Source organism: Sprattus sprattus (assembly GCF_963457725.1).
Source record: "Sprattus sprattus genome assembly, chromosome: 3".
In the NCBI taxonomy this organism is placed as follows: Eukaryota; Metazoa; Chordata; class Actinopteri; order Clupeiformes; family Clupeidae; genus Sprattus; species Sprattus sprattus.
In genome coordinates this window covers 29863428-29890141 of record NC_137922.1, presented here as the reverse complement: position 1 = coordinate 29890141, position 26714 = coordinate 29863428, and the positions used below count along the sequence as shown (strand labels likewise).

At 39.1% G+C, this 26714-nt stretch overlaps 1 protein-coding gene across 1 annotated transcript in view; it reads left to right on the top strand.

Annotated features, from left to right (window-relative positions):
• Nucleotides 1-250: 250 nt before the first annotated feature.
• Nucleotides 251-26714, top strand: part of ca10a (carbonic anhydrase Xa) — a gene marked incomplete at both ends in the record, with an annotated part of 40373 nt that continues 13909 nt past the window's right edge. Inside the window, 3 exons of the mRNA XM_080835257.1 lie at nt 251-311; nt 5370-5444; nt 24517-24659. Of these exons, the coding sequence (XP_080691383.1) occupies nt 251-311; nt 5370-5444; nt 24517-24659 (279 nt within the window). The remainder of the gene's footprint in view (nt 312-5369; nt 5445-24516; nt 24660-26714) is intronic.

Genomic DNA, 26714 nt, shown 5'->3' with positions numbered 1-26714 from the left:
ATGTAGGCTATTAGCCTACAGTTTTTATTCGTCATTTTATTTAGAATATGTAGAATCAGTTAATATAATCTAAGTCAAGATCCCAGTGTATTAGAAAGTGTGGCGTCCTGTCTACAAGGTAAATCTGCTATGTAGCGTAGGCTATCGTAGAAGAAACATTTTGTAGGTGTGCAGCACCGCGATACGATCTGGGGGAACAGAATAGCGGCAAGATTCTTTAGTAAAACGGGATGTGCCTAAAATAAAGACGATGGATATTATTTGGGAAGTATTTATCATTTTCCATGTCAACCTCATCATTTGCTCCTCAGGTGAGTATGAACTAAGTGCGACTGAACTCAGTAAAATGGTAACATTGCTGTTCCTACCGTAAAATGGTAACAATGCCTAATATTAACGTCGCCCGTGTAACCTCAAACATTTAAAACATGTAGGCCTAATTGAAACGTTAAGTTATTGATTCACTAGCCTTCAGATTGTGAGTCAAAGATATAATTTAGCATAGGTTACCTTCCATAGCAACAAGACAGAGATACACTTGGCGTTAAACCCGATTTATGTAATTATTTAGGCTACGCAAAGTCATGCGGATATATAGACATGTTGAATTTGTAGTGCTACTCTGTTCATTATTGACCACGGAAGCTGGGCTCAGGTTTAGCCCACCTTCCGAAAGAAGGTAACTATCATTGATGATGTTTTAATGTTTCACTATATAGTAGGCTACCCTACCAAGGTAAGATCAATTAGACGAGAACTAAATGCACTTTACGTGTGGGCATTATCATTACAATCTACAAATGAAGCTGCTTGCTCAGATTGGAATCCCTGCCTGCACCCAATGTGGATGCATGTTTGCAAAAGCTGGCAATACAGGGGGTATGGTTTAACCATGTGTATTGTAACCTGTTAGTTTAACAAATCACAATAGCAGTGCTTGAATTTGTCTGATTGCAATACAATTTGAAAAAAGAGCGCAACAATAGCAATGCTTGAATTTTGAGTGTGAATGCTGAATTATGCTTAAGTTTTACTATTATTCCATCCGTGTTTTGGCGCCACTTCTGACCCTAGTGCTTTTGAGATATTGACACTGCTCCAACTCTTGACACATATGTCCTGATCCCATGTAAATCTCTTGTAAACATGATTGCAATAGCCTACCCCATGTTGTTCTTTTGTTATTGTCATTTGTCATCCCTGTTTATATATCTGACTGCTTATCAGAGATTTAACCGAACGTTAAATGAAACATTATAAAGTGCAAAGCTTGCTATTACATTAACATACTGTATCTGGCTGTTATCAGTGATTCTCCTGTATGTGACATCTCATTGCATTTTGGTACTGGCACCATGTAATGTCAGATACAGGAAAATCTCGTGACCAACACTGTGGATTATTTACGGCCTACTGATGTTTAGGTTGTGTAACGTTACATTCAAAGTGACAAGGTAATGTCTGCGATAACAAACCACTCGTCAACTCGCTGGCCAAGGCCTACTTATGGTGTGTTCCATTTGAACTGGGAAGTTGTAGAATTCCCATTTGGAAATTTTAACTGAAATGCCACCCGAAATTGGAATTTATGACTCGGAAAGTTGGACAAACCTCACCAAGGCAAGTGACTGCTGCAGATATAAAGATCGAAGTGACTGCTGCAGATATTGCAGCGGTTGGTCGCATAAACATTCAGCACTTCAAGATTCCTCCTATACGTGAAAGTATTGTGTATCAGCCACTGGCTCTGTTGCCAGCAGATAACAAAACATCACTGCATGATGTTTTGTGGAAGACATCCCTACTCCTTCACTCTCAAAGGCCATCATGACGTCAGATGCTGCATCTAGGTAAACACCCTGGGAGAGCTTCAATAACATTCCTTTCAATGATTGATCTTGATCCCAGTGATGAATCCTGCATATACTCAACATTGAGGTTTTGGCAACTCAAGCTCTGCAGTATGATGTGACCCCCGTTCTGACGTTTCACCAACCCCTTTTCTGGAAAAGCCTTGACCATTGTACAGTCTCAGCCAAGCAACAATGAACTTAAGCGAATAGTCCTCAGACTTGGGGGATTTCACATGCAAATGAGCTTCTTGGGTAGCATTGGACATTTAATGGCAGGGTCTGGACTGGAGGAGCTGCTAGAGGTGGTGTATGCTGGAAATACAGTGTGCCACATGATGTCTGGCAAGGCTGTGTCCAGGGCAGTTCGTGGTCACATGCTAGTGGATGCCGCACTTGACACCATGTGGCTGGCTGATGCTTACAATGTGCCACTGTTGTCTCCCTGTTGTTGCTACCTTGTTGTGGTGGGGAGGCTTTTGTGTGTCCGTGACCCTGAAGACTATACCGGCGGGGGTTATGGATGAAGATCGGGCTGATGTAGTTTTCATAAATATGAATGGTGTTTCTGCCTATGCAAATTAGGACATATTCAATAAGTGTGGAGCTCATGTGCATATTCAAATTCATTTAAAAAGAAACTTGTAATAAAAGAAAAAAAAAAGTTATTTTTCATGTATACTTTTATGGTGTTAAGTATTATTGTAGTAGGAGTAAAGGGAAAAATGTAGCCTATTTGGGTGTATTTTGGGCATATTCGATTAGTGTAAAGCTCATTTGCATATTACAATTCATTTTCAAAGAAACTTGAAACTTTTTTTTTTTTTTTTTACTTTTCAAGTGTACTTTCATAGTGTAAAGTTTCATTTTGATAGAAGTAAAGGAAAAAAGTAGCCCCATTGAGGTGTATTGTTGCCTGGCCTTATTGGCACACACCTTTGATTGATATAACATATTAACATATTTCCTCAGCTAGGACTTTTAGTAAGAGCATAACATGTTTGATGGAGGTCAGTTAGATGGGTGCAGGAGGTTCACTGTGTGAAGGGCTGCTGATAGATCCAGAAAGATAAGAACCAGGGACTGTGGATCAGCACAAGCTGCCCTTAGAGCTCTTGTCACAGACAACAGAGCTGTTTCAGTGGAGTGGCCGCTCTTAAAACCTGACTGTTTTGGATCAAGGAGGTCATTCCACGAGAGGCGGCCTGTTTGAAAACTGCCCTGTCAAGAGCTTCGGATAAGAAGAAAAGTTTTAAAGAAGGGAAGCAAGCCTGGCTGATAGTTCTTAACTTGAGCAGGGCTGAGTAAGGGCTTTTTGATATGATCAGGTAAAGAATATCAGTGTAATACACCCTTTGTGATACACCCATCCTTACACCCTTTGAAAAGGTATGTACATTAACAATAAGTTAATGACTATTTCACAAATGCTATATGCAGATTCATTGAATCAATTGCAGCATGCAAAACAGATGACTCGAATTGAAATAGACCAGATGTATTCCATAGCTTTTCAGAATAGTTTTTCACAACATAAATGTCACCATTGAATAGGACATAATTATCTCTGTTTGATAAAATAATGAATGATTTATCACTAACAAAATGTTTACTATTTATTTAAGTAAAATAGTAGTGCTATATTTAGTTTTATGTGTGTGCATGTGTTTGATCTGTGGACAGATGAAGATAAACATGTGAAAAGCTCTCACTGAGTCCTCTAAACACCTGTAAACAAGTCACAGAGAGTAATATGCTTTATGGATAAATAGACTTATGTGTAGCTGTAATATGACAACTTTAAGAATGTGAAGGCGGTGTAGATAGGCCAATACAAACTATTGCTGTGTGGAGATACGTTTTTAGCCTAGGACCTATTTCTGTTGGGTCTAATGTTGAGCGTTTCAGTAGGTACCTATTATTACTACTACTACTAACAATAATATATCACATTTAAATAGCGCTTTTCACAGTTCTCAAAAGCTTAAACTACTACTACCTATTTGGTGGCCGAGTATCTGACAGAGGACCCAGCACACAGTTATGTATGAGTATCTATTAAATACTACTACCTATCAGCTAAAGCGAATCAGCTAAAACTTAGCAGTGGAACAGGTTGGTTTTGTGGGTTTACTCCGTTTATATATTTTTTCTGATGAATATCGTTTTTTTTTATTATATAAATATCGATTTTGTGAGTTAAATTTGACAGAGCCAGACAGTATTCAAGTATGGTAGAACAGTTTGTGGGTTAACAGTGTGATTGTAAGATTATGATGGTGACCAAGCTTGTTGTGTGTTTAACGTATTGGATAACTGAGCAAGGAGCTCAGTAAGGCCATTACAGTAAGTTACTACTACAAGTTCAAGTATTTATTTGTCATGTACACAGGAAAACAGAGTCAGATTCCTCTACTCACCTATTACAAAGGTGAGCAGAGGAATAGAACAGATGACTATGTCAATGGTGGCCATTATTTATACGGCAGGTAGATGTTAGCACAGAGTATGGGGTAGAATCAACCCTAACCAACCATTACAAAGGTGAGCAGAGGAATAGAACAGATGACTATGTCAATGGTGGCCATTATTTATACGGCAGGTAGATGTTAGCACAGAGTATGGGGTAGAATTAACCCTAACCCTAACCCTAACCCATAGTGATTAGGGTGGGTAGGTGTAGGCAGAGGGACTCTACAAGTAGATCAGGAGGACTGACTCAGCAGCATCCCACATAGGAGATAGATTAAACATCCCCCTTGCCCTTCTCCAACATGTAAATTGAATGTTCAAAATTCTGTTGCAAGCATGTCAGAAGATTATTGTTTATGGTAAAGGTTGCCAGGGGACACCATAACACAAAATAAACCCTCAATAAATGGTTTTCACTGTGAGTAGGAATGAGGTATTTGTGTGTGTGTGTGTGTGTGTGTGTGTGTTTGTGTGTGTGTATATGCACGTGCAGGGAGAGGGTAGTAGTTTTGCTTGAAATGCCCATCCCTACTTCATACAAATTTGACTGGCTAGTAGCACTCGCACCAAAACTTGAAAGCATTACGTTTCAAGTGACATGATTATGTAATGTTGAATAAACTGAAGTAAATACATGACTGTGGTCAATACACAGGGTTCACATCAGTAAGTTAAAAAAAGACAGACTCATAACAACATTTGAACTCACCAAACGGGCTGCTGAGGTTTTCTACTGGCATTGTTTCGCTCACACCTTATTTCGCCGATTTTCCAAAAACCCTTTTCATTTTTACAAACTTACAAATTTCCAGGCAATTTGCATACTTATAGAAATATTTGGACTGGTTTATGGTGGTGTATGCTTTTACCACATTCTAATGAAGTGGTTTTGTCTTGAGATTCAAACAAGCACATTTTCTGCCTTTTTAAATGTACTATATAAATAAAGATAACTGTTATGCATGTCCTAAGAGTCAATGCATGTTTACATGTCAAACTGTCATGGCTGATTCTTGCTCCTGTTTTATGTTGTCCCTTGCTCAATAGCTCAACCAAATCCGTCCAAAGATCATGAAGGATGGTGGGCGTACAAAGAAGCTGTTCAGGGGAAATTCATTCCAGGTACCAGGTTTTGTTGGATTTTTTTTGATAGATGTTTAGAGGGGGAAATAAGTATTCAACATATTGACATTTCTTTCTTTTAACAAATTTTGAATACATACATTTACAGACCTTAGTATTAAAATGCACAGATAAAGAAATCCTTCTTCAAAACATTCCAACCCTTTAAAAAGGTACATGTGAATTTTTTTTAAAATCTATTTAACGTTTGGTGTAGAAAGCTTCAAGATGCTTCCTTTATTCAAACAATTTCTAATAGTGTTTGGGTTTTGGCCCATTATTATTATTGTTGTTATTCAGAACCTCTGTTTTTTTTTTTTTTTTTTACATTTCCAACACATTCTATTGTTGTATAAACAGTCCTTAATATAGGTTTGTAATAGTGCCCAATGAGGTCTGTGTTTAACCGGATCATTCATTTATGCAAAGTGCTAAATCTGAATTTGTGGATCATCAACACATACATTAATTTAAGCTTCCATTGCCGGGTTTTGAAATTATTTTGCTTTTCATGGTCCACACACAACATATAGGTATTGATCCATACAAACGCCCCCCCTCAAAACAAAAGCAATGGAGAGTGACCTGTAGGTGACAGTTTTGTCATTCAGGCTAAGGTGCATGTTGTAGCCAAAGCTACAAAGTTGTTGAGGAAAAGGCAATGGTATAGCAAGTCAACAAACTTCCCACCACACAGTTAAAATGGATCCTGACAGGTCAACAAACTGGATATTTATCTAAGGTTGGTAGAGGTATGCAGTTAATAGTGTTGCACTGATTTAACCGTCTAGCTCAACAATCTAACAGCTTGCTAGCTGCAGTATAATTAATTCACTGAGGACTTGTGACCGTGAGCTGGGATGGAGAATTCCAGACTCTGATAGGCATAAATGTAAAGCGTTTAAGAATATTGATTTAGCTTTTCTTAGTAGAGATAGTTAAACTGATGCTCATAACATTAATGGTTCTCCTTACATGAATTCAATCAATCAATCAATTAATGAATCACTTACTTCAATGTGATCGGCCTGCTTCATGTCTCATTGATGGAAGACAAACTGTTTTCATTAATGCCTACTCTGACTTGACTAGCCTTGGCTACCCTACTCCATTTCTACTATTGAAAAATACAACTTTTAGAACATAGATAATGTGTAACGATATGACATTTAAGTCGTCAAATGTAAATTCTCTACATTTCTAATCAGTATAGAGCAGATTATATTGGCAATTAAAAATGAAACAGCAGCACTACTTACAAAACAACATTTTTAAATTGTACGGTTTCAGCGAAATTTCATAAAAATCTGTCTTTTTGTGTAACCTTGCTGACAAACCAAACTGAAAATACTGTACGTATATCCTCATAGCATGGCGCATTAACATACTTCCTAAGATATCCTTTCACACTGATGAAATAGATGTTCACTGGAATCAGCAACCTATGTGGGCTATGTGAGGTTGTAAAGGCACGCAAATATTGATTCCATTGAATTTTCTGGCTTCAAACCGTGTGGTTATGGTGCGAGTGTAGGCATGAACGAAAAAATTATATCTTTGGTGCATGAGACATATAGCGGGCTGATCACAAGAAGGGTTCTATCAAGATTCTTAACACTTAACATGTAGTATGCCTACAAGATTTTCAGCTGCATGGTGAGTTTGACGCTGGCTGGAGCATTGCCACAACTGAAAGCTACTACTTTCACTACGGCTTGAGTAAAACAAGACCGCCATCTAGTGGCCGCTCCTTTAAGACCAAACCTATTTGAATGTGGATCACGAAAAAGAAAAAAGAAATGCCTCAAAATGACTTCAGTAGAAGTTGGATGAATGCATGTGTTGGATGAGCCACAAATGCCACAATACCTCACATGCAATATTCCAGATTTACAAATGACATTTCATGACAAATACACACGCAAAGTATGAGTTTTTTTCACAAATTATAATTATAATACATTTGCAAATGTAACAAACATTTAGCATTTGCAACTAGTTGGTCTAAACTAAGGCATATTGATGTATGTAAGGATCAAAATAGCAAGAGCAAGAATGTAGTAAGTAAACAAGGAAGTAAAAACAGTATTGAAATATATTAATATATATATATATATATTAATTAGGGCTGGGCAAGTTAAAGCGTTAATCTCGCGTTAATTCATCAATTATTTAACGGCGACAATTATTTTATTGCGTGTTAACGCAGGTTTTATTATTTTGCTCAAAGGCTTTTTTTTTGTAAAAGTCTGCGGCAAAACCGGAAACGGATATGATACCATGTGATGTCACTGTGTCTAAGCGCCGCCATCTTTGTGTCCGAAAGTCATACATGATGGCATAAACCCGATTTCCGCTAAAGCCAGGCTTCTCTATCCCTGGGGGGTTAACTGCTTCATCTCACGATACATGGCAGTGACAAATCCAGATCTTGGCCTCGTCAGTTCAAATCAAATGTGGACTGTTTACAAGTGGGCATCTGCTACCGTTGATTATACAGTAAAAACGTTGTGAAATTAAACAAAAACACATCACAGTTAAAGTTGTATTTGTATTGATTGATTCACATCGATATGAATGGATTACATGACTAACAAGTGGTGGAAAAGTAATATGAAAATATTTGTTCAGTGAATTAGCACGTTCTGTCCAAAACAGTCGCAGTCAACGTTTTTCTAATGTCAACACATTGGTATAGCCAGGCTACCGCATAACTATCATCTGAAATATCACGATATGTCGCAAAAAACCTTTGATCTAAACAGAATATTCAGTAGCCTATGGAATGGGAATAGATCATTATAGATAGGAGCCGTCAGAATAATTTGCTTTTCTTTTGGCCATTTACATTTCGTTTCAGTATTTCAAAGTGAATGTGATGTGGGAGCACAAGAACAGTGAGCGTTTAGCAGCGATTAGCATATCATAGACATATATGGTGCATGTATACTGTATATGTCTATGGACGGGATCTCAAGCATGCGAAAAGATGTCACCTCCAGTTGTAATCTAGTTTCCAAAGTTACAAGCGCGCGTTGTCCGATTTCCAACCAAATCCGATCACTTATCTGGGGGTGTAAATCTGATTTCAGTCGGACACAGGAAATCTAGATTTGGGGAGTTACAATCGCAAATTAATTAATCGCAAATCTATTCTAAATGTCCCTTCAATTATTTTCCATCATTTTTATTTTATTTTAATGCTCTTATCATGGAAAAGTGGATTGGCTTGCTTTATGCAATGTTTTATTTTATTGAAAAACAACATTGCCAAACAGGGTGGTACAAAATAAAATTATAAAGTGCACATTTCAGATAAACAAGGACTCAGCCTATAGTGCAGTTAAACCATGGCTTAATATTTTCTTTTTTTCAAGTGTGCTGTGAACAATTCAGGCCTCTTATTTAAAAAACAATGAACCGTAACAGTTAGGTTACCAATAAAAGGGAAGCCTATTACTTCTGTGCTTTCAGCCAGCTGCCTGTTGACATTTTCAGGCAACAGTCTTTTAAAGGTAAACTTTCTATTCAGAAGCTTATTATCATCCATTTCGCCGTATAGCGCTCACCATCACTCAAACCGTAACGTTAGCCTACTACACAGTTTGCAAGGCCAAAAAGAAAGTTAATCTTTAAAAAAAATGTACAAAGCGTTAATAGCGCGATAAAACAATTAACGGCGTTAAAATGGGTTTGCATTAACACCGTTAATAACGCGTTAAACTGACAGCACTAGTTTAAACAAGTAATAATTCTGTAGTAGTAACTGCTACTAGATAAAAATGCTGATGTTAAGTGTTTGCACAACAAATGCAATGACACTTTAATTCATGTGGCAGTACATTTAAAATAACAGTGTCAAGTTCTAGGAATTGACAAACTGCACTGAAAGTGTTTTCTGGTTTCTCACTCTCACAGGGACATTTGGTAGGCTACTTAATATAGACTGGTTATGCTGCTCCCTGATGAAAGTAAAATGTTTCTATTTTTGGAGTCAGAAATTGCCTGTTTTAATGATATGATTGTGGCTCAGGATTTTGTGGCCAGTTTTTTTTTTCTTTTTCATAACGAACAGGATAACATTAATGTCCTGGCAGTGCCAATGAGCTTTAATTTTGTATTTGCTTTGATAACATTGTTTAAATTGAGATTTACACTGAATATTCTATTTACCTGCTGATGTTAAAAGTGTTTGCACAACAAATGTTATGGCACTTTCGTTCATATGGCTGAACATTTAAAATAAAAGTGCGCTGTTCACTACCTTTTAATTCATTGTCGGATTTTGTGTATACAAATGCTATTAATCGTGATTAATCAGGGAAAACATGCGATTAATCGAGATCAAAATTTGTAATCGTTGCCCAGCCCTAATATTAATGTTTACACATGTATAAAGGTTGACACATCCACACTTTTTTTCAAACTGAAACCTTTGTACAGAATATTTAATTTCCCTTAGTGGCAAAAATGTTATTACAGCACCCCCCAGTGGTTAAATTATGCAACATTACGAGCCTGAGTCCATATACTTAATTTAGAATAATTAACCAGAGAGCAGAAGATATGTGACAGATTTTTCAGGAAAGTATTGTTCATGGTGAGGTAGACTTCTCCAAAACTCATGTAGCAAATATGATACAACAGGCACATCATAACATTCCACTTTATGCTCCTTTAAATATGTTTTACTGGTAGGCCTTAACTGGGACAAGTGAGATTCCTTACAAAAACCTAAAAAAAACTATTTTGAATAGTTTATAGAGGCCCATCTCTAGCAAAAATGAGGTGATGCCCTATTTATTGAAGATATAATGTTGTTAAGCCTATGATGGTATTTTTTCAAGAAAGAGAGAGGGTTGTGTGGGCTACAAATGTACACTCTAGGGTTACAACTATCTAATATTTTTGGAGTCACGTATTCTGTCGTTTATTTAGCTGATTACTTGAGTACTGTTGCGTTTTTAAACAACAATATCAAAATATGATTCCTGACAAAACTTTTATTCAAACTCAACACTTTGGCTTAAAGGATTACTCAAGCAATTTGAATAATTCAATTACAATAAAAGCTTGAGGCCCATTCTTTTCTTGACAAATTATTTCTTTGCAAATTCTTTAATTTGCCAGGGATTACGGTTAGCAGTGGAATGAGTGTTTGAGAAAGCGTTGACAGGCAAGTTAACGGGTGTCAAAAATAACAGTCCATGTGAAACAATGATACCGGAGCTGAGCAGGCCACATTAAGCAAGTGATATGATAGCAGATACTTTTTAATAGAGGGACTTTGGTGATATGAATTCAACAAAAAAAATGTAATCAAATTATTTAAGTTACTTGAGTAATCGTCTGAGCCCTAGAACATCCCCATTCAATTAATGAGTCGACAAGTATCTTTTGAATTCAAACCTTAACTCGGTGTGGTCTCCCTACTATGTTATTTTCACTTTGAGCAGTGTGGTTGTAACGATTACAAAAGTTATTCGTTTAATTCATATAACCAACGTCTCTGCTGTCATATAATTTGCGTTATGTTGTCTGCTCAGCTCCGGTATCGTTGTTTCATAAGGACTGTTATAAAGTAATGTTATTAACGATTTTTTTTTTTTTTTTTTTGCGGGGGCGGGGGGGCCCTTGACACGTCCAGGCCCAGGGGCCCGTGGTTTCTTAATCCGTCCATGTTCACAGGGGTATATTATTATAAATAAAAAAATAGCCACTAGCATCAATCATCTGCCTTTAAGCACAAAGCGAAAACTGCCCCAAGCAGCGAAAGATTAAATTATTTTGTAAACAAATTTCAGACTTGAAATGGTTGTCAAGCAGTTGCACATTTTTTTTTTCAGAAGAGCCAACCCCACTTCAGGGGGTGCTAGCACAAAGGGACACACCCACCTAGGAACACAAACCTTTTATTCTGTAGCAGCCATGTGGGGCTACAATCATGCCAAGTTTCATGTGAATCGATAGTATTCCTATTTCTATAACAGCAGCTCATTATTTCCCTTTCCTTTAGTGGTTAATATAGCTTTTTGTGGTCTGCAAAATTAAAAAGCCCAAAGTGCACGTCAGAGGGACTAATTTGTCTGCGGAAACCAACCAGAGGAAAAAAATATTCTGCACAAACCACTTTCCTCAGCTGCCTGATGCTCCTTGTTGAAATTCTAATGTCATGATGATGTAATCTCATATCACAATCCTTATTGCACAGTGACCCCCCAAAATATTATTATGAATATTGAAAATGAGCATAAGTGGTCCTCTTTAAAATAAATTGTCCAGACAATAACCATAAGAACCATTAGATTGAATGACAGGAAGTATCGGTTGCTGTTTTAATTTCAATTTACATATTGATTTTCTCTAAACTTGCTTTGCTGTTAATATGATACCTTCAAAATGTTTCCTAACTTCTTTGGACTGACTGCACCAATGACTCCTTATGGAAGGGGTAATGCATAGCCAGTGGAGAAAATCTACCCACATTTGGCAATTCGGTAGACATCGTATGTACGTATATGAAAACGTAGTTAAAATAGTGGAGAACAATTAAAAACGATATGTTACAGAAGCCAGACATCAGAGAGAAGGAAGGAGAAAGTTCTATGGCATGACACACGAGAGGTCACATGACACGGGAGGTCCTTGGCAGCCTAAGCCTATGGTAGCAAAACTAAGGCATGGTTCACACTGATACAACGCTGCCGCAAGGATGGTCTGGAGCTGACTATACCTGCTACGACTGATGGGCCAGTTGACAAGAGGCAACAGCAATTGGGTTCTATCGCGTTATTTAGTTGTTTCCACCAGGGACTGTGCAATGAGTGCTGGACCTCAGAACTCAGTAATAAAGAGGACGGTTTTAAGTCTAGAGTCTTAAAGGTGCAATAGAATGCAATTATTCAGTATTTGTCTACACAGAAGATATGTGACTTTCGTCAGGGCATTTGGTTTTACATGCCTATTTACAACCCTGTGAAGTTGTTTTCCCGTTTTGGTGGCTTCGTTAATAATGATGATGAGCTCAGCTCTGATTGGCTGGTTAACAGTGAGGCACTGTCATTGCTCACACAAGAAGCAACATGTCAAAATAGATTGCCAAAACTGTGAGAGTTGAACCATGGAGCGTTTGGGCGTCCAACTGTGTATGTTCGAGTCTTCATTGGAGGAGGAGACAGATGTTGAGGAACAGCCAGTTGCCTGGATACTGGAAATGAACGCTTCTGAGTGGTAAGTTTTGTCACATAGTGTTTCCAGTTAACCAGTGAATGTGTCGCCACACACAAGTTTGTAACAAGAATTTTAAATTATTTTGTTTCTCTGTCAACAACAATTTTACGATGCTAGTTTCGACACACAATTTTTAGTAGGACCTCTGGACAGCAAGAGCACATCCTAAATGCATTTTCATGTATTGAGAGTGTTGCTTTTACATGTCACAACTTCAGTAGGCTATCCATTAGATATTTGTTGGTGAACAAAAGTATATACAATATAGGAGCCTCTTGTCAATATCAGTATCACTTGTTGTTAACGGCTCCCCTGCTGTAGAGGCAATCTGATTAGGTCTTACCTTTTTACTATTAATAAATAACCTTACGTCAATGGCTATCAAAATGTTTTTTTCCACAAGGTGTTCTTGTTGAAACTTTGCACACATGCCCCTTGAGAAAGAAAATATATGTTGTGGGGACATACCGCAGGTAAACTGGGATACTAATTGACACAAAGTGTTTGATCACATAGTGGTTGATGTGACGCTGCTAGTTTGCTTCAGCATCATACAAATATGACCCAATAATAAACTCTGAACTAAATAAATATTAATAAAAACAAACAATATGTTCTTTCCTCCTCTCCCTTTTTCCTCTCCTCTCCATGCAGATGATGTAGACATGTCACACCTACAGGTGGTTTGTCAGCTGGTGCCAGGGGATTCCTTGGAAGAAGTGTTTGTGTTGCCATCCCTTCCATGTGAGGTGTTGTGCATGAGTTTATGATGCTGCAGGGAAGTGCGTGGGGTTCAGATCCCCCTTGACAGAAGCTCAACACAGACACATGCTCAGCAATGACTTGTTCCATGGGAAGTCCGTCATGCTGATGAGACAGGTCCTGAGGCACAGGAGTCCGCTGGACGGCATCCATATACGGTAGGGGGGTCAAAGGCAACTTCATCTGAAGACAAGGGCCGTCAGGTTGAACACATAACCTGTGAAGTGAAAATGGTCTTTTTTATTCATCTGTACCTTTGCTAAGTTTCTTTTGCACATTTGGAAATAAATATTTTTTTTAATGTACACCTACAAAGTCTTGGCCCTGTCCTGTGACCCTGTGTCCTGCCTTTTTAGATTTTGGAAAGAGAAGCTTATACACAACTTTCCCTTTAGCTGTTGTGGACGGTCAGCATTCTCATTGAAGTGCATTTATACAATATAAACCACAAGACAAACAACCACAGAAAATGTGCATGTCTCTGTGAATAAGTCACATGTGTATCTACACACCGATAGGAAAGTTAATGGTCAAATTACATTTAGTGATAAAATAAAGCAATAGCATATGTTCAGTAATCTGTGCTATAGCACTCTTCTAAATACTGCATTACCTGTGCCTTTCAATTAAAACAGCCCCTGGGTGATTTGCATTTGGATGGTCGGCTATTTAAGCAATATAGTACTCGTGCGAGTGGGGTAGGTAAGGGATATTCCCACGGGTGGTGTTCAGCCGTAGCCACCCTTACCTACCCCACTCGCATGAGTACTATATTGCTTTTATAAAACAATTCTATAGTCAACCAATTCACATTTAAACACGAAGTTATTGATTAAATTTTTTTTTTATTTCGCCATTGTTTCTCCGCAACAAAAAATAGTTCCATTGTCAACATCTTGGTTTGGAATTATAAGGACTTTGAATTAACGGTTATCATCATTGCGCTATCCACCAGTTTCATGGGGTGGTTACTGGGGCTATAGACATATATACATAGACACCTCATTGTCTGCTTCAGAACGTTGCTGCGACATGCCAACTCGCCGCCATCTTTGGGAGCTGATGACTTGCCTGTAAACAAACGCAAGTGAACGGTGGAGCTGCAGCTTATCTGGTTAAAAAGCACTTTAGCGTTTATATTACTCAACCGACTTCACTGCGTCGTATACATATTGAAGGGTTAATGAGCTACGTGGGGTACAAACAAAAATGTTCTCTCCATGTTACTTAGGGCCTAATTTACTAACAGGATTGCGCCCATTTCTGGCGTAAAATAGCGGTCGTAAACATAAAACGGTATTTACTAAGGGGGCGCATTTGAGTAGAGTCGCATATTAATGCTTCAAGGGTGTGTACCTGCCAACAGGTGGGATGGCACGGAGACGTGGGTGGTAACGTAGGCGTGAAGCGCACTTTAATGGGAGGAGTGCGCCTAATGATGTATTGCTTAGTACAGGGGTCTTCAACGTTTTTCAGGCCAGGGACCCCCAAACTGATGGCGAGCTGAGCAGGGACCCCCTACTATATAAATTGCATAACATTTTGTTTAAAATATACTGGGCCTACTGCCAAATAAACATAGCTACCCTATTATTGTGTATTCAATACTAAGCTATTCAAATAATACAAAGGTTAATATATTCATTTACATTTTCATTTTTAAACAATGAATTTAATTTAACATTTAACAACATGAAAGGTACAGGGTGGCCGTGCCACTGCCATTTATAAACATACATCTTGCAAACAACTCTGAGCTAACAATTAATAACAACTTATTAAAATAATTCACAGATATATGTTTTTATTTCATCATACATAAAAAAGGGACAGTGAATCCTCAAGCATCTGTCGATGGCACACATCCTACCACATTAGTGAGATGTATCCAGGGATTAAAGCAAAAAAAAATTCATCTGACTGAAAAAAAAATCGGCACTCACTTTGGGTCGTGGCTGCATACCGCCTTGATATTTGATCTTCATATTATCACGATATTATCACTTACTAGTTCAAAGCTAGGGCATAAAACCAATATTTTTTGCAAGACTTCACCATTCTTGTTAATGGGCTATACATGACAAAAAGATTTACTGAAATCCAGGGGCATTTAAATGGGGGCACTTTTAGAAACTTGTGAAATAACATTTAGGCCTAACCTTTGTTCAAAATAATAAACACACTTATGTAGGCTTACAGTATATGAACAATTGTCATCACATGGCAATAATAAGACTATTAGCATTAGTCTACAGATACAAAGTGTTTTCTTAGATTTTTTGAACAAAAACCAAACAGACAACGTAATTTAGACAATCATATTCAAAAGTATTCTATTATAGTAATAACAACTAATACAATCTTATTAGAGGTAAAAAAAAAAAAAACTATTAACAATCGTTTTTTTTCTTTCTTTTTTTTATAATAACACATTATATTTATGGATTTTTGTGTTACCTTTAATCATGTACCTACCATAGTAGGCCTACAGGAAATACAGATTAGACTAGTTAGCTAGCATGCAAGCCAGCCTTTGTAGCCAACGTTAGCTAACTAACATTAAACTAGCTTAACCGAACTAAATCATTTCTAAAAGTATTATTACTAGTTATCATTCAACGTAGGCGATGTGTGTCGCTTGGTGCTTGGTGACGAAATGCCATGTATTTCTGAATGTTTTTGCTCCCCTTGATGGAGTCAGCAGAAGAATGTACCTGTGCTGGATTGACAAGGATTTGGGCAACTCGTTGTCCACAATTCCGACATGCCTTGAAAACAAAACCGGGTCTTTTTCTCTTCGTCATAGTCTTCCTCCACCCAGTCAATCTAGCTTTCATTTTTGACAGTCGCTGGGTGTATGAATTTTATATTTTAGAACCTGAGCTGGTGACAGAGACTGCGCTGATCCTCATTTCTCCTCACTCTCGCACTCACAGCCAGGTCTGATTAGGAAGCGCTCCAAACATTTTTTGTTAGAACGTTCATTTCTTCACGCAACAATCAGTCAATGCGAAAATCAAAACATTAAATGGCAACTGACCGGGTCATAGGCTACGATGTTTTTGGCAAGTTCATTAAATTATTATTACAGAAAATTATAATTTACTCTTATACATTATACATAGGGGCAAAATTACATTTCTTAGGGGCAGTTTTGCCCTTTGCCCTCGTGTATTTCCGACGCTGCAAATCATATCAGTGCCCCCCCCTCCCTATTTTGTTTCTCTTCGGATCTGCATCGATCTAATTTTTGGCCTTATGCGAGCCGAGTTGACGGAAATCCGTCATAGCGACGGAAAACTTTAATCCATGTGTATCTTACCTTGACAACATAGATGTTATAGTGAGATTGACAGGTCAACAAACCAATCACACCGCTAGCAAGTTGTTAAGATTGTAGGTAGTAGCATGCTAACATTAACTAGGGGGCTCATACACCTCGCAAATCCTCTCAGACTTATTTTTCAGGTACAATTAAAGTTTTTTGACCTTGTACAGTGTCTATTTCTCTTAATTATTATTATTTTATTTTTTTTAAATCTAAGCAAAAAAATGTCAAACTAACAATTTATAGGTACAAACAAGACCAGCAATGGAGTTTGGTCCGCCATCTTTTATTTTTGATCTTCTCGCTCTTTAGACTTGAGCAGAAACGCGATCTGATTGGCTATTGCCTGTGCTGTCGTATTTGCATGAAAGGTGCTGTGAGTGAACCGGTGCCCAGCTTGAGAGAGCTCCTGTAGGTAGCTGAATGTGTCGATTGGACTGAAAGATAACGTCTTCTCGATCAATTTATACGTTCACTACAATATGTTGGATTTATGTTAATGTAAATTTTTTTTTTTTTTATAAATATTAAAAACAATTGTCTTATCAACCAAAGATTTCGCAACCCCCCTGCAGTACCTCCGCGGACCCCCTGTTGAAGACCCCTGGCTTAGTATTTACTAAACTGACTGGCGAGCTCACGTCTCTGATTTGCGGGCTAATTCTCCGCCTCATAAAAGCACGTCTTAACCAGGAAGCACATTTCCATTGAGTCTGAAAGCATTGATATGGCAGCAGTAATAAGAGCAAGGCGAAGAAAGAAGACAGAGACAGCGCACAGAAATAATTTTTTCAACTCGTATAACACATTTTCAGTTAAGCGAACCACAAATCATTAGACGGTACAGGTTAACCAGCCACGCAATACTTCAATTACTGAACCAGATCAGAGACGACATCGAACCCTCCAACCGGAGATCACATTCCATTCAATCAGTTGGTAAACTCCGGACAACATTGCAAATATTGGCATCGGATCATTTCAAACAGTTATAGCATCAGCAGTTGGTATATCTCAGCCTTCACTCAGCCAAATATTCACCCAGGTACTCGACGCATTGCTACGGCGCACTGGTCAATATACATTTCCTCACTACGATAGCTGAAATTAAACTTTCCGAACGTAATTTGGAGCCATTCATCGCACCCACATGCAAACAGTCCCACCTTCAATCCACGAACACATTTAACAAAACAGAAAGCACACATATTCAATGAATGTTCAGGTCATATGTGATGCCAACATGACCATTACTTACGTGGTAGTGGTCTGTCCATGACAGTTTTATCTTCCGGAATAGTGCCATATATCCATGATTGAGCAACAGTGATTTTGGAGAGGCCTGGCTACTTGGTAAATGTATTTGTTGCAGTGGGGATATATTATAGTGAACCCATGTCCCTTGTAGAACGTATTAATCTCGCCATGTTCACATCTATATTGTTATAATAGACAGTTTATGCATTAATGCCACCAATAGCATATTATTTATAATCGTGTTCTTTTAAACATCTCGCTGTAGGTGATGGCGGGCAAAACAACAATATAACCCATTGAATCAGGTTCAGTGATTGAGTGAACGTGAACCAATATATCTATATCCTCTTCGCTGTTACGAATTGGGGTTGGGGTGTGAACTCAATAGCACGACTCAGACACAAGGGGTAGAATAAAGAACAAACTTTTACTGTCCAGGTTTCGGTACACGGGTAAGCAGTCCAATGGCAGGCAAACAATCCAAAAGGGCAAAGGCAATAGAGAAGTCGAAAACAGTCCAGGGTCAACACGAGAAATACACTGAGAACACTGAGAACACTGAGAACACTGAGAACACTGAGAACACTGAGAAGCAACACGCAACATTAATGACGAACCAGCAACGAGAGACAAGAACACAAGGACTATATATACACACACACACAACAGATAACAAGGGACAGGTGAAAACAATCAAGGCAGGGCAGACAAGGAGACACAGGTGGACTAAACGAGGGGAATTGACAGGGCACAGGAGAAACCAATAAGACAAACAAACCAGGTGATTATTGGGAACAGGTGAGGGGTGGAGACACGGACAACAACAAGGGCACATGGCATACACAAACAAACACAGGGAAGCACATGGTGGAAAGCACATGGTGGGAACAAGGAATCACAAAGACTAGACAACAAAGATCACATGACACACAAGGGAGACAAACTAATAAACAGCACAAGCACAATAACAAGGGAAGGGCGTGAGGAGACAGACACGAGGAGACAAGGGTAAACAAACACAAAAGAAGGAACACAAGGGATACATACAATGAAACAAGACAGGGACAGAGCACAGACCTTACATTCGCTGAACCTTAGTTTTTTCTTCCTCGAATCTCCATGGTGGCAGTAACTTGCAGGCAATTTCTCCAGTCTTTTAACGGTGCGCTAAATAATGATTGCCCAGCGCGATTCTGGCTTGATAAATATCATGGAAAATGCGGGGAAACACTGTGCGTTAATGTGCGCCTGGCAAAGGCGCTGATTAAGCTGCGGTCGCAAATCAATGTTAGTAAATCAGGCCCTTTACATGGCGGAGTAAGCACACAGTGCCCAACGCGGATGTGGTTTGATAAATACCACGGAAAATGCGCAAAAACACTGTGCGTTTATGTGCGATCGCAGATTAAGCAGCGGTCGCATGTTAGTAAATCAGGCCCTTAGAATCTTGATAGTAAGACTATAATCGCGATAAACATATATACATGCATCATTTATGTATATGATAATCGCTGCTAGACGTTCACTGTTCTTGTGCTCCCGCAGCTCATTCACTTTGAAATACTGAAACGAAATCTAAATGATCGAAATGGTGCTTCTTTAACTACTAATAATTGACCATCATTGAGAATAACGGAACAGAATCTGCAAATAGCCTAGCATAGCATGTGCTGCGGGAGCACAGGAACAGTGAACAGCTAGCAGCGATTATCATATATACATAAATGATGCATGTATATGTCTATCGCGATTATAGTCTAACTATCAAGATTCTAAGTAACATGGAGAGAAAACTTTAGTTTGTACCCCATGTAGCTCATTAAACCTTCAATATATGTACGACTCAATGAAATCGGTTGAGAAATGTAAACGATATAGTGCTTTTTATCCAGAAAAGCCGCAGCTCCACCGTTCACTTGCGTTTGTTTACAGGTCAGGCATCACCTTCCCAAAATGCGTCGAGTTGACACGCGAGCCAAGGGCCAATGAGGTGTCTATGCATATATGTCTATGACTGGGGCAACGTTTATCGCGGAGAGATTTATTATTTGCTGTGAAAAGTCCGAGTTGGGTTGTTCTGGGATAATCCAACGCATGGAACGTTTCTCGTCCAATCAGAAACAGCTAAATAACGCGATAGAACCCAATTGTTTTATAATGACCATTAGACTTGATGACTTCTGACCATTGTTCATGATTGACACTTTCACAGACCAAAACCAGTTGTCCTAAGTTCTGCTGCAAATGACAGATAGGCAATGTCTAAAGAACTCACTGTGATGGCACAATTGGTCGACAGCTAAGAAGGTCCCTCTTTTGCGTGGTCAGATATTACACCCCCAAAGAAATTTGCTTTCCTTAAAGCCTTCAGCAGTATTGAAGTAAGTGGCTGTGTTGTGTTCCAAGACATTGCAGTAGTTGTGGTGCCTTTCATACCAACTGACAACATAGCCTCTCCTACATAGGGCAATTTACTACAGTTGTAATCGGAAATATTGAACACCCTCACCTCAAAAGACGCTATAGTGATATGAGTCGAGGATAATGAAAATATTTGACAAAAAGTCAAAAAAATATTTATTGATACATTTTTGAGTTATTTTCAGAACATAAACTGAGTTAATTTTGAGTTCAAATCAAATATTTAACTCTTTTCACAAAAGTGCATGTGCACTATTATTCAACCCCCAGCTTCAGTACTTTGTGGAGCATCCTTTAGCCTTCATAACTTCTAATAAGTGTATTCGGTAAGTGCTTCTTGCACATCTCTGTTGGGATCTTTGCCCATTCTTCACCTGCAAAAGCCTCTGGCTCATTGATGTTTGATGGCTGTATTTCTCAACCAAGCTTTGGTTGACTCGGGTTGTGCTTGGGATCGTTGTGTTGCTGGACAGTCCAATGATCACCAAGGTTCAATTTCCTGACAGAAGGCATCACGTATTTCTGGGAATCAATGATGCCAGGTACACGGACATACCGCTAGTCCATGTGTCCAAACAGTTCTAGTTTAGTTTCATCAGTCCATAGAACCGCTTCCCAAAACTGTCCAAATTCCTTCTTGGCATATTCAAGTCGACTTTTAATGTTCCTCTTGGTCAAGAGTGCATCAAGGAGTCCTTGTTTATTCAATGCTTGTCTTATAGTTGCCACTGAAGCACTTCATCAGGTCATCCTGTGAAAGAACAAAGTGGTAAACAAAAACAATTATACTGCTTACCCCGCAAACAGGGAACGTCCCCAGGACGTTAACAGGACATTCACAAGGTCCCCAATCGTCCCCAATTGGTCCCCGGCACAACGTTCGCTAGAGGACGTTACCAGAACGTTTTTGACGTTCGTAGCAAGTCTACGTTTGGTCCTTCTGTGACGTTCGCATGAGTCTTAAATCGTCCCCAGGACATCCTTTAAAAACGTCCCTGTTACCTTATCCTGCAGGTCCTCTGCGTGACGTTAGCATGAGCCTTAAAACGGACTATTAGGGAACGTTCTTATTTGGTCTCTCAGCATACGTCCCCAGGACATCCTTTAAAAACGTCCCCGTTACCTTTACCTGCAGGTCCTCTGCATGTCGTTCGCATGAGCCTTAAAACGGACTATCAGGGAACCTTATAATTTGGTCAGCACACGTCCCCAGGACGTCCTTTAAAAACTTCCCCGTTACCTTTACCTGCAGGTCCTCTGCGTGACGTTCGCATGAGCCTTAAAACGGACTATTAGGGAACGTTCTTATTTGGTCTCTCAGCATACGTCCCCAGGACATCCTTTAAAAACGTCCCCGTGACCTTTACCTGTGGTCCTCTGCGGGACGTTCGCATTCGGTCCTTCCAAAACGTCCCCTTGACGTCCTCTGATGGTCCTCTCTGAACCAGAGGTTCCGCTAGAGAAAAATGTTTTTCATTTGCGAGACATTTTAATGATAAGCCGGCCAAATATCTATTTCTGCTTCTAAATTAGCCTATTGAAGAAAACTGACGGCCTGCATAGCTTAAATAATAACATAATCAGGTAGTTTAGAATGCAACATGTTTATTTTCCTAAGTTTACAATGGGAAACAAAAACATTAATGTCTGATGCGCAATCGCAACCTGCTGTGGCGTTAAAATGAGCGCCGCAACATGGTCATTGCTCTGTTTAATGAGAGCAGAGATTCTTAAATTATTCGACCCTCTTGTGAATCCTTTGCGTCGCCTTATCGCATTGCTAACAGAACATTTTACTGTGACTATCAATTACCTCGCACCTGAGCCAAGAGAACTTGTCACTCCATAACGACATAAACGCCCGACATTTCAGCTTTTTCTCTGGTGATGCTGTTCGAACATCTAGGGCTTCAGGTATTCAGTGTTTGGAAAGTTCGCTTTCTACATGAAGTAGCTCAGTTCATTGTTCATCATTCAAAATTTTGAACTAAGTTCACAGCTCCAATTTTCAATATGCTGCGAGTGCGAGCTATAGCCTAATTTTTCCAAATCTCTGCCTGCAATACCGCTCTCGGATACGCAACTTCGGCGCTAACGCACAGGCGTAGACAGTATACTAAAATTAAACGCGTTCAGATGCAACACTGCAGGTATTATAGGTTCATCCTCGTCAGAAGGTTTACCCTCATCAGTTGTGTTTGGCCTCTGAAAAAAAGCTTTTAAGGCTAGTCTGCTTGGCCATGTTGGATCCTTCTCACTCAGTTCGCTCCTCGTTTGAAACCGAGGGTTTGCGCTTTATTTAAAATGCAGCATATGCGTGTTGTTAAATAACTTTCTAACGGCAGATTAGCCTGTTCCTTTAAAACATAATAAGGGCAGTGCACATTTGCTTTATAGGCCTAAATATTAGGATTGTTGTCAAATCCAGATTGTGTTTGCGAGACGGGATTTTTAAAGAAATTCCAATCAGACAATTTGACCGGTGAGCTCTATACGTTCTGTTGCAGCATCTTTGAAGGCCTGTGGAAAGCTCAATGTTAAAGCTATAGACACTTGATAGACCTTCCTATGTATGCATTGTATTGGAATCATGCAGACATTACATTTATAGCACAGATCAGTAGAGAAGCATTCATATTTATTTTATTTCATCATTCTTAGTTTGGCTAGTTATTCTGCCTCCCTGCCCGCACGTCCGTGACGTGCCATGGATGTTAATTAAAAAAGGAATCATTAAGGGAAACCCTCAATGCGTAGTGACTGAGATCGCTACAATATGCTTTTCCTCAAACCCTCGGAAAAAAAGACTAAGTTTGTTGGCTGTCTCACACTGTGATAAACGTGTTAAAGTGACAAAATAGTAATCAGACAGTGTTAGTACAGTAGGTAGCGATCTGCTATAGTAATGGGAAGGTTTACGGTTCAATTCCCATGCCCACAATCAAGTTTGTAATCGTGTGTGTCTGTGTGTGTGTCTATGCATATCATATGAAATGTGTAATATAAATGAACTTGAAATTGTGTGTGTGTGCGCCCTGTAAGCAAAATGACGGCTCCGAGATCTATTATTATTTTATTTTCTTCATTTAGCTCAGCAAAAACGGTCGTGCCTGCTACGTCCGCGGTGCATCCTTGAATAACGTACCCAGGACGTCTAAAACACGTTTCCCAGATGTCACCACAATGCCCTCAGGACGTTCTTGCAACTTCCTGCAGAACGTCCCCAGGACCTATAGAAACATGTTCCCCAGACGTAACCACAATGCCCTCGGGAGGTGCTTGCAACGTCCTGCATAACGTCCCCAGGACCTATAGAAAACGTTTCCCAGTTGTCACCGCAACGTCCTCGGGACGGTCTTGGAACGTCGTGCAAAACGTCCTAAAGTTGTCACGGGAACCATACACATTTACGTTTTTAGAACGTTCAGAGAGACCATAACAGGACGTCTAGGGGACGTCATTTTGCTTACAGGGTACCCACTAATGATCATATTTTTGGTTATTTATCAACCATGTTTTGAGAATTATTTTGAGTCTTGCTTTGTCTTGTGTTGCACTTGCTTGAAGTTTGATGTTTGTGTTAGGGAAGTTAAAATACATATAAAGTTGCCGTTTTCACTCCCGCTGACAAAAAAGTGTTCTCCACGCATAATATAACTTTAAAGTTGCATAGCACCATAATACTTAGTGTTACAATGAATTTCCATTATAAAAACTGAATGGAAACCTTGTGAAATTATGTAAGCTGTTGCCAATGCAGTGGTCAGTATGAAGAAATATCCGACATCCCTTTCAATTCAATACATTTTTTGCAACATTCTGAGGAGAGGAGTATAATATAAGGAATAGTATTTGGAATGTGGTAGGTTGCTTGCAATGATTCTTGTTGATCAGAATAGAATTGCAGCAATGCAGGATTTAGCAAAACATTGATCAACAGTTTGTAAAGCTTTTATCTGTCTGTCTGAGATTGGCATCAGTTTACTCATTTAGATACATAGCACAAAACAGCAAAATATAGAACAAAACAGCACGTATCAGAATGTTTCTCTGTCTCCACACTTTCTTTTGCAGTACCATCATTCTGGGGATTAGTAAACTCGGCGTGGAACCTATGTTCTGTTGGGAAAAAGCAGTCTCCAGTGAACGTAGAGACCAGTCACATGATCTTTGACCCATACCTAGCCCCTCTGAGGCTCAACACAGGCGGACACATGGTATAGTTTGCTCTCCTTCTCTGTTTTGCTGTTCAGCATCAATGCATTATAGGTTACTGCTTGTTTTTTGTAACTGAAGTAGGTGAATTTTTCATTTATGTTTCCGTCAGACTGTCTAAGTTTAAAGTTATGCTGATCTACAACTGCCTTTCTAAATTGCAGTTATACACAAGACATGATGTTAAATTCCTTGTTCTGTTGGTTGGGGAGTTCCTACAGCGTATGCAAGTAATCATACCCAAGAACCATAGACTATGTATGATAACACATCAGGGTGCAACACAACCACCATACTGATGCTTAACAGCAATAACAAAGAGATACATTCCTGAGCACTTCACTGGGGTTGTCAAATGGGCACATTTCTTCATTGGTGTTTCATTGAAACAGGCCCATGTCACCTCCAGAAGGCAGGTGTCTCAGACCCACCCCCTACAATGGATATGGAGATACACCTCAAGATACACCACAAGAATTACTGAGAGACCTTCCCACAAAAACAATGAATGAGTACCAAATGCAACAGGGTTCTTCATCTGTAGCTGGTGAAATATGCCATCTTAAGCCATACTTATGTCCCCATTGATTATAGTTGTTTTAGTAAGTTGCACTTTTCAATTATACCTATGCCCGATGGAGTGGGTTTTAAATATGCCAAAATCCAGAACATCTTGCAAAGTATGCCATAATGCCAGAGCAACTTGCGATGATGGGCTTCATTACTTCATTTTATAGTGTTAGGAAATAAGTTGCAGGTGAGTAGAACACACACTTACACAATAATACTCAATACACCAGGGGGTGCTGGTTTGCCTGCGTGAGGCCTAGAGTTGTAGAGATTGGCTGAACGGTTATGTTTTGGGACACAGTTCCTTTGGGTCAGTTCACCTCAAATCAAATTGTCCCAATTAATTTACCAGTTTGCTCAGGGACATTTCCTGCATAAAATAGATCCTAAAATAGATCTTGTCTACTACTATGTAAAAAAATAACCCTGTTTTTTAGGCTAAACAGTATTAAGCAGGAAGTTAAAAATCAGCAGTAAGACACAGAAGGAAATATACTATGATTATTTAATTATCGCCTTGGCAACATTCTTCCTATAGGCTAGGGTAATCATGTTTGTCGACAAAATCTCCAGCCCAATTAGTCCAATTGCTTTTGTATGATGAACCTTGTTAACATCATATTTCGGGTATTTCCGTCACAAACGACAGTTAGTTAGTTAGTTAGATCTTGGCTGTTCACCCACTAACTCACCAACTTGATCTTTCCTTTGGCATGTCTCAACTCCCAGACCCATGCTCTGAACAGTCAACCCACAGGCTATGTCTATTGGTTCCGTAGGTTGTCATACCAACAACATTTGCGATAAGCGGGAAAGAATGACAAAAAAACGTCTATACAAAACAGTGTAATGAAATGGACAATAGCGAGAGTTGAAAAAAGTTTTACAAAACAGGTTAAAGCTCCAAGAATTGGAATTTTTGTTGTATTTGTTGACAAGTTGAAGGATATGGAATTGGCAAAGACAATGGCAGAAGCCAAACAAGCATGTAAACTGACAAGGTAGACTAATATTTTGAGATTTTACACAAATATGACTCATGCATAGTTTTATGTATTGTTACATCGGATATTTAGGCTAACATAACCGAAATATTAAAATGTAAAAGAATTACAATCCTATTTTTCATCCCATATACACTATTTCCTAAGTGTTTGAATGTGGAGTATGTGTAATCTAATAAAATGTTGTTGGTGACATGCAGGCGCTTTACAGAGCCCAGAGCCTGGACGCACTTAGTGCAAGCACAATGACAACAGGGGCAAAGAAAAACTCAATGTTTGTCAGGAAGGAACCTTAAGCAGAACCACGACACATAAGGGGGGACCCATCTGCTTGAGGACGGCCGGGAGGAGATAGGAAGGGGGGGTGGGGGGAGGGTTGTGTGGCAGAAGGGGAAGGGAAACAACAAGTGTTGTACACAGCACGCATTTGGTAGATGTACATAATATATAAAGAAACATCATATGCTATATACATGATAAACG